The sequence below is a fragment of the Stigmatopora argus genome, chromosome 15 (assembly GCF_051989625.1).
Source record: "Stigmatopora argus isolate UIUO_Sarg chromosome 15, RoL_Sarg_1.0, whole genome shotgun sequence".
Taxonomy (NCBI): domain Eukaryota; kingdom Metazoa; phylum Chordata; class Actinopteri; order Syngnathiformes; family Syngnathidae; genus Stigmatopora; species Stigmatopora argus.
Genome location: NC_135401.1, coordinates 327,911 through 342,305, shown reverse-complemented (window position 1 = coordinate 342,305; position 14,395 = coordinate 327,911). Strand labels below are relative to the sequence as shown.

The following is a 14,395-nucleotide window of genomic DNA, read 5'->3' as shown; positions in this document are numbered from 1 at the left end:
ATGACCAGCTGGCGATGATTATGATTTTTGGAGTTTACCCTATCTGACTGGAAATGGTTTCGCCTTTTACCCGCAATGCAACTCGGTGGCGCGAGCGAGATGAGCGGGCGCAATTTAACAAGCGAGCCCGTTAGCTAGCTAGCTAGCTAGTTTGGCTAGCTAGCTAGATAGATAGCTGACTAACTGTCAGGTGAATGCACTTGACGCCGCCGTCGGACTTGTGGCCGACCCATGGAGCGCCTCCATGGACGACCCCCCGGCGAAGCACACGTCGAGCCCCGGGCCTCCCCCGGCCGCCCCTTCCTCTGACGAAGCAGCTATTTTCCGCTGGCCCGCACCGGCGGAGGTGACCGGGGAGGCGGCGACCGGGGAGGAGGCGACCGGGGAGGCGGCGCCCGGAGGCTTGTGGACGGCCGTGTTCGACTACGAAGCGGCGGCGGACGACGAGCTGAACCTCCGCCGCGGGGACCTGGTGGAGGTGCTGTCCAGAGACTCCCTGGTGTCCGGGGATGAAGGCTGGTGGACCGGTGTGTTGGCCGAGCGAGTGGGCATTTTCCCCGGCAACTATGTCAGCAGAGGCGTGCCGGAGGAGGACAGGCGGCCCGCCCCGTCCCAGGAAGTGCCCCCCTTTCACCGTGGGTACCCCGTTTCTACTCTTGTGGTGTGACAAATATTACAAATAGACAGTCGGTTTTTGTCATAGTGTGCGCCAATTGTTGTGGTAGTGACGGAAATCCACCAGCAGGCTCATTAAAGGTCAGGGTTAGGGATGTACTTCTTGCTGGAAACCCCTCAGTTGCCTTCAGTGTATTTTGTTTACGATTAGTTTTAAAGCACAGTTGCAGTTTTTGTTCATTACCGATTAAGATATGTTCTGTGTTGATTCCACATGAATGTAACATTTCAATCTAAAATGTTTTCTCCTCAGTCCCGGAGATGGACTTCTCCGAGCTCACCCTGGAGGAGATCGTCGGCGTGGGCGGCTTCGGCAAGGTGTACCGGGCCATGTGGCGCGGCGCCGAGGTGGCGGTGAAGGCGGCGCGGCGGGACCCCGACGAGGACCCCGAGCAGACGCTGGCCGACGTGCGGCAGGAGGCCAAGCTCTTTGCCATGCTGGACCATGGCAACATCATGGCGCTGCTGGGCGCCTGCCTGCGCCAGCCCAACCTGTGCCTGGTCATGGAATACGCCCGCGGCGGTGCCCTCAACCGGGTACTGGCGGGGAGACGCGTGCCGCCCTGCGTCCTGGTGGACTGGGCGGTGCAGGTGGCGCGCGGGATGCGCTACCTGCACGATCAGGCCATCGTCACCGTCATTCACAGAGATCTCAAGTCCAGCAACGGTAAGATCCAGTTCAAATGAATTGCTAGTGGGTATTTATTTATTTATTTAATTATTGCCAGTTCACTTATAGTTGTAATCACTCAGGAGACATTTTTACCTGCGCTTTTGTGCATTTAGGTGCATTGAAGTAACATTGTATTAGGGATATCCTGATCGGAAATTGGGCCTGATCGTGCTATTTTCAGAGGGTTGGATCGAAATTGGGTAATTTTTTTTTCTTTCTTTCTGGAATCGGGTCAAAATGATTGTTTTATTTTTTTAATCGGGGGTAAAAAAAAGCTTCTTTTTTTTTGAATGAAAATTACATGCATTAGTTTGACATTTTTGAGTATTTACTCATTGATGGTGAGAGGCGTCCAATCCAATTGGTCGCTGGCGCTAACTCCACTCTGGCTTTTGGACCGAAAAGCGCATTTTTCCTCCTGATAACAAGCTAAAGATGCATTTTCAGGACTAAATGAAAATAAGTACGAATTTGGGAGCGCCCCGGTCCGAGCATAATTCCGTTTGTCCACTCTCACAAGGTCTCGTTTCTTCTCTCTTTCTTTTCTTCAACTCCAATCCTTTTATCACAAAACCCATGTCTTCACCCTCCTATTTTGTGTTATTTTTGCGTTCTCATTTTACGGTGGGCGGCTCAACACCGACATACGTTGGAATCCTCCTTGGTTATGCGCCACCCCCCTCCCCCATCACCTGGCCATACCTCCCCTTGACCCTTGACCCCTACCTCCCAACCCCCCCAGTCCTCATCCTGGAGAGGCTCGAGCGGGACGACCTGAGCCACAAGACTCTGAAGATCACGGACTTTGGCTTGGCGCGCGAGTGGCAGCGCACCACCAAGATGAGCGCGGCGGGCACCTACGCCTGGATGGCGCCCGAGGTCATCCGCTCGTCCACCTTCTCCAAGGGTAGCGACGTTTGGAGGTGGGCAAGCGGCGGCGGCGGCGGCGGGGAATGCTCCGCCCACCTCGAATGAGGCTTGCGTGTTGTTCTCACCGGATGTTTCTTTTTTTTGTTATTGAATACGACTCATATTCTCATTGTTTTTTGCTCTCAAGCTTTCAGTACTCGCTCAGTGGGAAAAAATATAGCCATCACTTAAGTTTTTATTTTTGGGTATGAAATGGAAAGAGATCTTTTATACCAGAGGTGTCCAAATATTCAAGTTCTCTCGATTTGGAATTTGACTTTCCCCGTCAAGGAATATAGGCTGACGACTTGTTTTTTTTCATCCCGCAGTTACGGCGTGCTGCTGTGGGAGTTGCTGACGGGCGAAGTGCCGTTCCGGGGCATCGACGGCCTGGCGGTGGCGTACGGCGTGGCCATGAACAAGCTGGCGTTGCCCATCCCGTCCACGTGCCCGCAGTCCTTTGCACGCATCTTGGAGGGTAAAGCTTGTTCATTCATTATTGAAGTGTTTTAGATCTATCGATTCTTAAACAGCTTCAGGAAGTCGATCTTAGAGCAAAAGTGCACACACCCTTAATATCGTAAAATCACTTTAGTTTGAGTTTAGATAAATCGTAGCCATTCCCAAAAGTGTGTGTTAGCTTAGGCTAAATCGAGCATTGTTTTTCCCAGGCTGCTGGAGTCCGGACCCTCACTCCCGACCCCGCTTTGTGGAAATCCTGGACCACCTGACCGCCATCGAGGAATCGGGCTTCTTCGAGATGCCGGCCGAGTCCTTTTGCTCGTTGCAGGACGACTGGAAGCTGGAGATTCAAGAGATGTTCCACCAGCTCAGGACCAAGGAGAAGGTAGGTACGCCCGTCGTCGTCGTCGTCGCCGTCGTCACCGACGGAAAATGAGGCGGTCCCTTCCGGCCGGCGCCAGGAGCTGCGTTCCTGGGAGGAGGAGCTGACCCGGGCGGCGCTGCAGCAAAAGTGCCAGGAGGAGGCGCTGCGGCGGCGCGAACGCGAGCTGGCCGAGCGGGAGATCCGCATCCTGGAGCGCGAGCTCAACATCATGATCCATCAACTCTACCGCGACAAGCCGCACGTGGAGCGGCGCCTGGGAAAGTTCCGCCGTCAACGCCTCAAAGTCAAGGGCGGCAACAGGATCAGCCTTCCGCTGGGTAACTTGGCTTTCGCCGTACGTGACGTCGCTGGACTCTTTTTAATGGGGGGGAAATGTTCTTTTAGACTTCCAGCACAAGATCACCGTGCAGGCGTCGCCGTCACGTGACCGGTGCACCAGCAGCAGCGGCGCCGCCAGCCCTCCGTGCAGCCCGCTGCTCCCTCGCCTCCGAGCCATCCAATGTACGTAAAAAAGATATTTATCAACTAGAAAATTGCCTTTCTGTCAATATTTGTGTGTTTACCCTAGTAGAACTCCCATAGTTCACGCACTGTCCATTTTAACTTGACATTATTTACGGGTCACGTATTGTTTTTGGATTGTTGATGTGGGGGAATTTGGCGTCTACTTCTTGTTGATGCTCTCACTTGCTTTGTGTTATTTTGGGTCACTTCCTCTTGTTTGGGGTCAATTGTGGGTCAAATGATTGAGGAATTTGCTCCAAAATAATGGGCACCAATTGAATTTTTTTTTTTTTTCATGTTTCCTATCAATATGAGGGAACGGGGGGAATTGTGAATGGGCCATTGGATTTTTTTTTGGGTCAATTTTTGGCAGATCCGTCAATTTTTGGCAAAAACTGGCTCACTTTTTTTGCACCTTAATTCTGAGAATTCTGGCATAACAATAAGCCTTGTCGAAATTCTCCTGTCAATTTTTCTTGCCACTGTGTAAAAAGGTTGCTGTAATAGATATCATAATAATCTCCATTTTTTTTTTAACCCGCAGTGACACCACAAGAAGGCTGCTGCGGCGGCGGCGGCGGCGGCGGCGGCCGGGTTGACGAAGAAGAGCTGGAAAGGCGGGGCTCCAGGAAAAAAGGCAGAACGCCCACACGCTGTCCGCAACGGGAGCGCAGCGCCGACGCCGGGTAACCAGGGTCGTCGGCGAGGCTTCGTCGGTCGAGGGCGGGAGACTTGACCCGAACGCTTGCGTCCACAGCGCCAGTCCCGCCGCCGAAGCCGGCCGCCAGCGCTCCTGCAGCGCCCCCAACCTGCGCCGTTCTCCTCGCCACAGCCCCGCCGTGCCGGGGGTGCCCAGCCTTCTGGAGACTGGTAAATGATGCTCAACTTTAGAAACTCTTCTTTATGTATATATAGATAGATAGCTATATATCACAGGTGTCAAAGTGGCGGCCCGGGGGCCAAATCTGACCCGCCGCATCATTTTGTGCGGCCCGAGAAAGTAAATCATGAGGGCCGACTTTCTGTTTTAGGATCAAATTAAAGTATAGAGTAGTATAGATGTATATTAAATTTCCTGATAACCCCCCCCCCCTTAAATCAATCATTGTCATTTTTTAATCCATTTTTTTCTGTGTTTTAGTTCAAAAATCATTTTGTGAAATCTAAAAATATATTTTAAAAAAGGTTAAATAAACATTGTTTTAGATCTATAAAAAACGGAATATTCAGGGCTTTTAATCCAGTTCTTTTAATCCATTTATAGAAAAAAAATCTAAATATTATATCTAAAATGGTCCGGCCCACGTGAAATCAAGTTGACGTTAATGCGGCCCGCGAACCAACCCGAGTCTGACACCCTTGATATATATATATAAAACTTGGATTTTTTTCCCCAAATAGAGCTGACTTTTAACATCATTTATTCCACATTTTTTTATACCAGCTACTATGAATCCTTTAAAAATGTTCAAAGAATAGGAATGTATTGCAAAACAGAGCCAACCTGTAATAAAACGATGGTAAAATGTGTTTGCGGCGGCAGAAAATGAAGACGGCTGCTTCACCAGCAACTCCGGCGCGGCAGAGGCTCCGCCCATCCGACGAGACGACCCTCCGGGGGCGGTCGGCGATCCCGCCGCCGCCGCCGGCAGCCGCCAGAGCCCCGGCGGCGGAGGAGCCCGCCGCGCCGATCTGGCGCTGCTGGCCTGCGGCGCCCTGCTGGCGGCGGTCGGGCTGGGCTGCGACCCGCCGTCGCCGGCCCGCCCGGAGGAAGGCGGCAAACTGCGGCGGGACGCTTTCTTCAGACTCTTCCGGCGGGACGGTCCGCCGAGAATGTCGCCGGACCGCTCGGCGCGCTCGCTGCTGCGCTTCCACGGCGAGGAGCTCCCGGGGGTGACGGCGCCGGCTCCTCCCCGGGGCAACGCTTTGATCAACACCCACCTGGAGAGCTTCAAGCGCAACCCGCGCCAGTCCCTCACGCCCACGCACGTGCCCTGCGCCGCCGCCGCCTCGCGCTCGACCGGTCTGCGCCGCACGCCGTCGGACGGCGCCCTCCGGAAGAGCAATCTGGAGCCTCTGCTGGAGCAAAGTGTCTTGGAGAACATGGGTAACGCCCCCTTTTTATAACAAAACTTCGTCTAACTTTATAAAGTCATTCAATTCAATTTATTTTGGATTTTGAGTTAACGCTCTCCCAAAATTTGGAGGTTTTGCAGACGACTTCCGGCCGGTGCCCCGCCTCCCGGACCCCGACGTGGTGTTCCCGCCCACCCCCCGCCGACGCCACGCCCCCGAGCGCCCCAAAACCTTGGACGTCCTGGCGCGGCTCCGGCCCCCCCGCCGCGACGCCTTGCCGGCGCCCGTGCCTTCCTCCCCCTTCGGGGGGCGCAACTTACTGGATGCCAGGGACGATGGGCAGCGCCGCGACGGCACCGTACCGCTACGCGGCCAAGATAGGTGAGATGTTGACTAAAGTTCACTCGTTTGATTTTTTCCATCTTCTGTAAAAATTCCCGAGTAGGGGAGAGCGGGGTTGGTTGTCACCATTTTTACTCTTTCCTGAATATCTTGCTATCAACGCATTAGCCATTCATTTATCTTACGAAATGGCAAGCGGGAGAATATCAATCAAAACTAGCTTTCTCCTCGTCCCTTTTTAATAGTAACACTTAAAAACTCGACGTAAAATTAATTTTAAAACCATGTAACAGTAATCAGTCCTTTTCCTTTGCGCAATTAGGAACATTTCAAGACTAATAATGTGCAACACAGTGACAACCAACCCCATTCTCCCCCAAATGATGCCACGATAAGCACTAAGAAAAAGAAATGGAATGTACTCTCATTTTTCTCTCTTCATCTCAATATCACCGCATTCACATTAGCACCACACTAGCGCGTAATGCGAGGAAGCCGACATTTGCTACTGTGACACACACACACACACACACTAGGTGTGCAAGAAATGTTCGTTAAGCTCACGTGCATGAACGTTTCGTTCCCCGTCGTGTCGGACCAAAAAACAAAAATGAAGGCTGTCACGTTGCACCATTAAAACACACTTGAACTCCTTCCACTGTTGTCTGCTTTCTGTACATGAGCGTCTCCCACAAAAGTCAATTCCTTATCGTACGTTTCATGTTTTAAGGCAAAGGATTACATATCCAAACGCCATTCCTTTCCAGTTTAAATGTCGTCTTGCATTCGACCCTTAAGAAAAAAGCCTTACTATACTGTGTCGTTTTTTACGAAAAAAAGCCTTACTATACTATGTGGGTTTTTTTTTAGAAAAAAAGCCATACTATACTATGTCGTTGTTTTAAAGAAAAAAGCCTTACTATACTATGTCGTTTTTACGGAAAAAAAGCCTTACTATACTATGTCGTTTTTTTAAGAAAAAAGCCTTACTATACTATGTCGTTTTTTTTTAAGAAAAAAGCCGTATGTCGTTTTTTATGAGGAAAAAAAGCCTTACTATACACTCGTTTTTTATGAGAAAAAAAAGGCCTTACTATACTATGTCGTTTTTTGTGAGAAAAAAGCCTTACTATACTATGTCGTTTTTTAAAAGAAAAAAACCTTACTATACTATGTCGTTTTTTACGAGAAAAAAGGCTTACGATATGGTCCAAAGTCTGCGCTTTGATGGCCAACGTTTTCAAGAGGTCCAATGCCACATAGCAAAGGGCTGACTTGGGCCCGTGAGGGGACACACAAAAGATGGCCGCCAGTGACGTACTAATATAGAAATAGCCTAAAGAACTCAGACGAAATCGTATTGGAGCACGGCATCAGACGTCATCGACGTGCGACGGTGACCGTATGTTGAGCATATCCGCGGCTTTTTTCATTGGAGCCATGACGCATACCAACAACACGAGTTGCTCAATTGTCGACAAAGACCGTCTTTAGGTCACAGATGAAGCATAATTCATAGAAAAAAGAATTCAAAGGTCGATAGAAGAGGAAACAAGCGACCAAACTCTAACAAGGCTTATTTGTAAGTGGACTTTTTGTGACAAATACATTCGCTCACTCGAGGAAACATACACACGAAGGGACTTCTGTCCCGTCCATGATTAACTTTTAAAGGTTTGCACGAGAGCTAGAATTCGTATTTTGTCTATTGACGGTGTTGCCCATCCTAAAAAAAGACGAACGACGGACGAGTGATACGTACTGAGCTATTTTGACATGAAATCTTATTGATTGCATTTTGAAAGGCCGATTTCAACAGCAGGTGAATTTCACAAAGCACAATGGCGGTCCGTGAGAACCGAACAAGCGTCATCTAACTTGATAGCCTGATGAAATGAGACCAACTTTGATTGTTCATTCATTCTCTGAACCGCTTTGTCCTCACAGGGGTTGCGGAGGGTGCCTGAGCCTATCCCAGCTGACTTCGGGACACCCTGAATCGGTGGCGGAGGAGACTGACAAGCATTCACGCTCACACCTAGTGTGCAACCAGCCTACAGCCTTTGAAATGTGGGAGGAAACAGGAGTACCTGGAGAAAACCCATGTGGGCCTGGGAAGGACTCCACACAGGTGGGCTGACCTGGATTCGAATCCTCCATGTATAGTAAGACTTTTTTTTTTAAACGACCATGTATAGTAAAGCTTTAAAAAAAAAAAAAAAAAACGACCATGTATAGTAAGGCTTTAAAAAAAACTACATAGTACATAGTATGGCTTAAAAAAAAAAAATACGACCATGTATAGTAAGGCTTTTTTTTTTAAAACGACAGTATATAGCAAGGCTTTTTTCGTCAAAAACGACAGTATATAGCAAGGCTTTTTTCGTCAAAAACGACAGTATATATATAGTAAGGCTTTTTTTTTTAATAACCATGTATAGTAAGGCTTTTTTTCATAAAATACGACCATGTATAGTAAGGCTTAAAAAAACGACATAGTATAGTAAGGCTTTTTTTTTAAATGACCATGTATAGCAAGGCTTTTTTTGTCAAAAACGACATAGTATATATTAAGGCTTTTTTCTTAAAAAAACGACATAGTATATATAGTAAGGCTTTTTTCTTTAAAAAAAAAAAAAACGACATAGTATATATAGTAAGGCTATTTTCTTTAAAAAACGACATAGTGTATATATAGTAAGGCTTTTTTCCTAAAATACGACCATGCATAGTAAGGCTTTTTTTTAACGACATAGGCTTTTTGCTTTAAAAAACGTCATAGTATAGTAAGGCTTTTTTTTTTTTAAACGACATAGTATAGTAAGGCTTTTCTTCTTCTTAAAAAACGACATAGTATAGTAAGGCTTTTTTTTTTTAAAACGACATAGTATAGTAAGGCTTTTTTTTTTTTTAAACGACATAGTATAATAAGGCTTTTCTTCTTCTTAAAAAACGACATAGTATAGTAAGGCTTTTTTTTTCTTAAAAACGACATAGTTTAGTAAGGCTTTTTTCTTTAAAAAACGACATAGTATAGTAAAGCTTTTTTATTTAAAAAACGACTTAGTATAGTAAGGCTTTTTTTCTTAAAAAACGACATAGTATAGTAAGGCTTTTTTCGTAAAAAACGACATAGTATAGTAAGGCTTATTTCTTAAAAAAAATGACCATGTATTGTAAGGCTTTTTATTTATTTTAAAAAAATGACCATGTTTAGTAAGGCTTTTATTTATTCAAAAAAATGACCATGTATAGTAAGGCTTTTATTTATTAAAAAAAAGACCATGTATAGTAAGGCTTTTATTTATTTAAAAAAAAAAGACCATGTGTTGTAAGGCTATTTTCTTTAAAAATAAAAACAACGCATTGTGAGGCATTTGAGCAATAATACTCATATTTGACTTTATTGTATACATAATGAATGAATCTTGGCTTCTGGCTCATCCTCACAAGGCTCGTGTACGTACAAGATATTTGTTGAATGTACGTTACAGCATGGAGGAAATGTTCCCCACAAGTTCACGCCTTGCCTTGTTTGTTGACAGACTCGTACCGGCGCACCCCGGATTGCGCCTGCATCCAGGAGTCTCCGGCGCCCCAGTGAGCGGAGGCTGACACGGTCATGCAGTTGGGACAGATGCACATCGCCACCGCCTTCGTCATGCCAGGTAGAAAACCGTGTCGCGACCGTAAAGATATTAGCACCGTAGGACAAAAATGTTGTCATCTTAGGCAGTGTTGAGAAATAATTGTCTTTGTGTCATGACAGATGCATTGGACAACGTGGAAGAGGAGTGGGAGGAGAAGAACGGACGGATGCAGCCGACCGATCGACAAGTCAAGTCCTGCTTGCCTCACCCCGTGACAGCCGTGGGTTTGAGGTGTGTCCCCGTCATTCGGCAGACGTGGATGTGGACGAGGGCGACTGGCAGAACAACGCCACCATGCGGTTCTTCGACAGCCGGCGGTTGTGGTGGGAATGCCAACCAATAAAAGTTTGGGTGGCTTATTTGAAATCCTAGCTAATAGCCAGTGTCTTTTGTTTTTTTTAGGCCAATTCTTTTAACTAATTTTTATGTCATGTTTAAATGGCAAATTTAATTTTTAAAGTTTTTCTTAGTAAAAGGTAATGAGTCTTTTGTCGCAGGCACCAAGAGTACGTCTGCGGGACGCGAACCGGCTTCCATTCGACGGTAGGCATATGCTCTACTGTGTGTGCTAAAGGGCCTTCCCACGTTCACACTAAACTTCAACCGGCTGAGTATTTTCGGTAAGAGGGCGCTGGAGTGATTTTGGCTAAGTGTGTAAGCCGCCTCCCTACTCAGCATGGTCCTGTCCAATAAAAGTTTTCTTGTCTTTTGTTTTTGTAGGCCAATTCTTTTAACTAATTTTGATGCAATGTTTAAATGTAAAATTTATTTTTTTGTTTTTTTTAGTAAAAGGTAATTTATCTTATGTCGCAGGTGCCTCTCCCGCCGAAGGCGGGAGAGGCACCAAGAGTACGTCTGCGGGACGCGAACCAGCTTCCACTCGGTGGTAGGCGCATACTCTACTGTGTGCGCCAAGGGGCCCACCCACACACCCACTAAACTTCGACCGGCCAAGTATTTTCGGTAAGAGGGAACTCGACTCATTTAACTAAGTGTGCAAGCCACCTCCCTCACTCAGCATGGTCGTAATTTGGCTAAGTGTTTTGATTTTTTAGGCTAAGTATTTTAACAAATTTGGATGTAATGATTAAATGTAAAATTTATTTTTTAGGTTTTTTTAGTAAAAGGTAATTTATCTTATGTCGCAGGTGTCTCTCCCGCCGAAGGCGGGAGAGGCACCAAGAGTACGTCTGCGGGACGCGAACCAGCTTCCACTCGGTGGTAGGCGCATACTCCACTGTGTGCGCCAAGGGGCCCACCCACACACCGACTAAACTTTGACCGGCCAAGTATTTTCGGTAAGAGGGCACTCGACTCTTGACTAAGTGTATAAGCCACCTTCCTAAAAAGTATGGTCCTGCCCACTCGGTTTTTATTTGACCTGAAAAGTGAGAAGTTGGAGGAGGCGGGGAATCTAACCAATGACCTTTTGTATGGTAAGTTGGTGCTCTACTATTGAGGCCAAGTCAGCCACCTGGTGAAATCGACATCCTACGTCACCGCCATCCGCAGGTCAGTCTAAGAAAAACAAATATTTTCTGCACAGCAACACCAATGTCTCTTTTAAACGTACTTTTTTTGTCTTCAGGTGTCCTCGCTCTCCACGGTTTGGGAAACCTTTTGGTTGGAAGACTGTCCATCCCACAAGTCATCCATTTTTGCCTTTGTCACTCATCTGAAAAAATAAAAATAAAAGTTGACAGCCAAGTAGCTCTTGTTCTATTATGTGACCTTGACTTTGATTTATAAGAAATATTTTTTTTCATTCTAGAAAGTTTTTTTGTAAGGGGATGTGGCTATGCACACGCACTATGATCGCTGCAACAAGGCGAGACATCACATACCGAGCCAATACGAAGGCGACCGGTCGGGGCGGCGCTTCATCCGCAAGCTGCTCCCAAAACTACTCCATCCTGTCAGAGAGACCACAAGAAAAAAGCCTTACTATACATGATCATTTTTTGAAGAAAAAAGCCTTACTATACTATGTCGTTTTTTTAAAGAAAAAAGCCTTACTATACTATGTCGTTTTTTATAAATAAAGCCTTGTTATACATTGTCATTTTTACGAAAAAAAGCCTTAATATACTATGTCGTTTTTAAGAAAAAGAAGCCGCACTATACTATGTCGAAAAGCCTTACTATACTATGTCGTTTTTTTAAACAAAAAAGCCTTACTATACTGTGTCGTTTTTTAAAGAAAAAAGCCTAACTATACTATGTCGTTTTTTAAAGAAAAAAGCCTTACTATACTATGTAATTTTTTAAGAATAAAAGCCTACCTATACTATGTCGTTTTTTACAAAAAATAAGCCTTAATATACTATGTTGGTTTTTTAAGGAAAAAAAGCCTTACTATACGATGTCGTTTTTTTATAAATAAAGCCTTGTTATACATTGTCATTTTTACGAAAAAAAGCCTTAATATACTATGTCGTTTTTTATAAATAAAGCCTTGTTATACATTGTCATTTTTACGAAAAAAAGCCTTAATATACTATGTCGTTTTTAAGAAAAAGAAGCCGCACTATACTATGTCGAAAAGCCTTACTATACTATGTCGTTTTTAAGAAAAAGAAGCCGCACTATACTATGTCGAAAAGCCTTACTATACTATGTCGTTTTTAAGAAAAAAAGCCTTACTATACTGTCGTTTTTTTTAAGAAAAAAAGCCTTACTATACTATGTCACTTTTTATGAAAAAAAAAGCCTTACTATACTATGTCGTTTTTTACGAAAAAAAGCCTTACTATACTATGTCGTTTTTTACGGAAAAAAAGCCTTACTATACTATGTTGTTTTTTATATTAAAAAAAGCCTTACTATATATACAATGTCATTTTTTAAGAAAAAAAGCTGTACTATACTATGTCGTATTGTACGAAAAAAAAGCCTTACTATACTATTTCGTTTTTAAAGAAAAAAGCCTTACTATACTATGTTGTTTTTTTAATGAAAAAAAGCCTTACTATACTACATCGTTTTTTATGAAAAGAAGCCTTACTATACTATGTCGTTATTTAAGAAAAAAAACCTTACTATACTATGTCGGTTTTTATGAAAAAAGCCTTACTATACTACATCGTTTTTTATGAAAAAATGCCTTGCTATACTACATCGTTTTTTATGAAAAAAAGCTTTACTATACTATGTCGTTTTTTAAGAAAAAAAGCCTTACTCTACTACGTCGTTTTTTATTTTAAAAAAGCCTTACTATACTATGTCATATTTTACGAAAAAAAGCCTTACTATACTATGTCGTTTTTTACGAAAAAAAGCCTTACTATACTATGTCGTTTTTTTAAGAAAAAAAGCCTTACTATACTATGTTGCTTTTTAAGAAAAAAAGCCTTACTATACTATGTCGTTTTTTTATGGAAAAAAAAGCCTTACTATTATGTAGTTTTTCACGGAAAAAAGCCTTACTATACCATGTCGTTTTTTATTTTTTTTAAAGCCTTACTATACTATGTCGTTTTTTAAAGAAAAAAAAGCCTTACTATACTATGTCGGTTTTTTTACAAAAAAAAGCCTCACTATACTATGTCGTTTTTTAAGAAAAAAAAGCCTTACTATACTACATCGTTTTTATGAAAAAAAGCCTTACTATACTATGTCGTTTTTTATTTTAAAAAGCCTTAATATACTATGTTGTTTTTTTACGAAAAAAGCCTTACTATACTACATCGTTTTTTATGAAAAAAAGCTTTACTATACTATGTCGGTTCTTAAGAAAAAAAGCCTTACTATACTACGTCGTTTTTTATTTTAAAAAAGCCTTACTATACTATGTCATATTTTATGAAAAAAAGCCTTACTATACTATGTCGTTTTTTACGAAAAAAAGCCTTACTATACTATGTCGTTTTTTAAAGAAAAAAAAAAGCCTTACTATACTATGTCGTTTTTTTACAAAAAAAAGCCTCACTATACTATGTCGTTTTTTAAGAAAAAAAGCCTTACTATACTACATCGTTTTTATGAAAAAAAGCCTTACTATACTATGTCGTTTTTTTATTTTAAAAAGCCTTAATATACTATGTTGTTTTTTTACGAAAAAAGCCTTACTATACTATGTCATTTTTTACGAAAAAAGCCTTACTATACATGGTCGTTTTTTATTTTAAAAAAAGTCTTACTATACATGGTCATTCTTTAAGAAAATATGCCTTACTATACACGGTCATTTTTTAAGGAAATAAAGCCTTACATCCTTTTTTAAAAGGCTTACTATACACATTAAGCTGCATGTTTTGCACAGGAAAACTTTCTCACCCAACTTCACCGCTTGATCTTGTATTGGCACTCCCTCACTCCCTCCGACTTCTACTCCGACAGCCATTCCAACTTAGAAGAAGCGCATTTCTTTTTGACTCTGGCTTGTTGATTCCGCTCGTTTCGCTATGATAATGATAATATACGTACTATATTGCTTGACAGCAGCTCCACCGCACCGTTAGCTACATGCTAACCAGCATAACTCAGTCATGTCCGCATTGAACGCTCATGGTGTCATTGATTGGCTGCGTTAGGTACGCAGCCAATCAATGTCGTTACCATTTCGTCATGCAGCGGAAGTAAACACACGTGACGTGAGCCGCATCATATCATTGGCTGGACACAGTGTTTGTCATAGGTTTGTCCGTTTGTTGTCGCTTGTCAATGACAGAGGCTGCCACTCTGAGTTCCGTTGCAAAATGGCAAATAAAAAATGTCATG

General features: G+C 43.7%; 1 protein-coding gene and 1 long non-coding RNA gene across 15 annotated transcripts; one reads left to right on the top strand and one right to left on the bottom strand.

Annotated features, from left to right (window-relative positions):
- Positions 1 to 2: 2 nt before the first annotated feature.
- On the top strand, positions 3 to 11,383 carry map3k9 (mitogen-activated protein kinase kinase kinase 9). Of its 13 annotated transcripts, XR_013305138.1 has the most exons (19): positions 4 to 635; positions 929 to 1,342; positions 2,091 to 2,271; positions 2,587 to 2,735; positions 2,929 to 3,104; positions 3,181 to 3,421; positions 3,489 to 3,605; positions 4,153 to 4,294; positions 4,366 to 4,478; positions 5,152 to 5,715; positions 5,816 to 6,065; positions 7,974 to 8,157; positions 9,572 to 9,732; positions 9,796 to 9,999; positions 10,174 to 10,296; positions 10,490 to 10,639; positions 10,825 to 10,974; positions 11,066 to 11,188; positions 11,265 to 11,383. XR_013305138.1 is itself a non-coding variant. In XM_077620757.1 (18 exons), the coding sequence occupies exons 1-17, from the start codon at positions 245 to 247 to the stop codon at positions 10,955 to 10,957; spliced, it is 3,693 nt and encodes a 1,230-aa protein (XP_077476883.1). In that variant the 5' UTR covers positions 4 to 244; the 3' UTR covers positions 10,958 to 10,974; positions 11,066 to 11,383. The 13 variants fall into 13 exon arrangements, 9 of the variants coding, with proteins under 9 accessions (XP_077476884.1, XP_077476883.1, XP_077476885.1 ...); XR_013305139.1 differs by lacking the exon at positions 10,825 to 10,974; XM_077620757.1 differs by having other exon boundaries at positions 11,066 to 11,383.
- LOC144089681 (uncharacterized) lies at positions 9,403 to 14,185 on the bottom strand. 2 transcript variants are annotated; one of them, XR_013305143.1, is made up of 4 exons: positions 13,952 to 14,185; positions 11,521 to 11,589; positions 10,682 to 11,351; positions 9,403 to 10,339 (listed from the first exon to the last, which is right to left on the bottom strand). It is a non-coding gene; the product is annotated as an uncharacterized LOC144089681 (long non-coding RNA). The 2 variants fall into 2 exon arrangements; XR_013305142.1 differs by having other exon boundaries at positions 9,403 to 11,351.
- Positions 14,186 to 14,395: the final 210 nt, after the last annotated feature.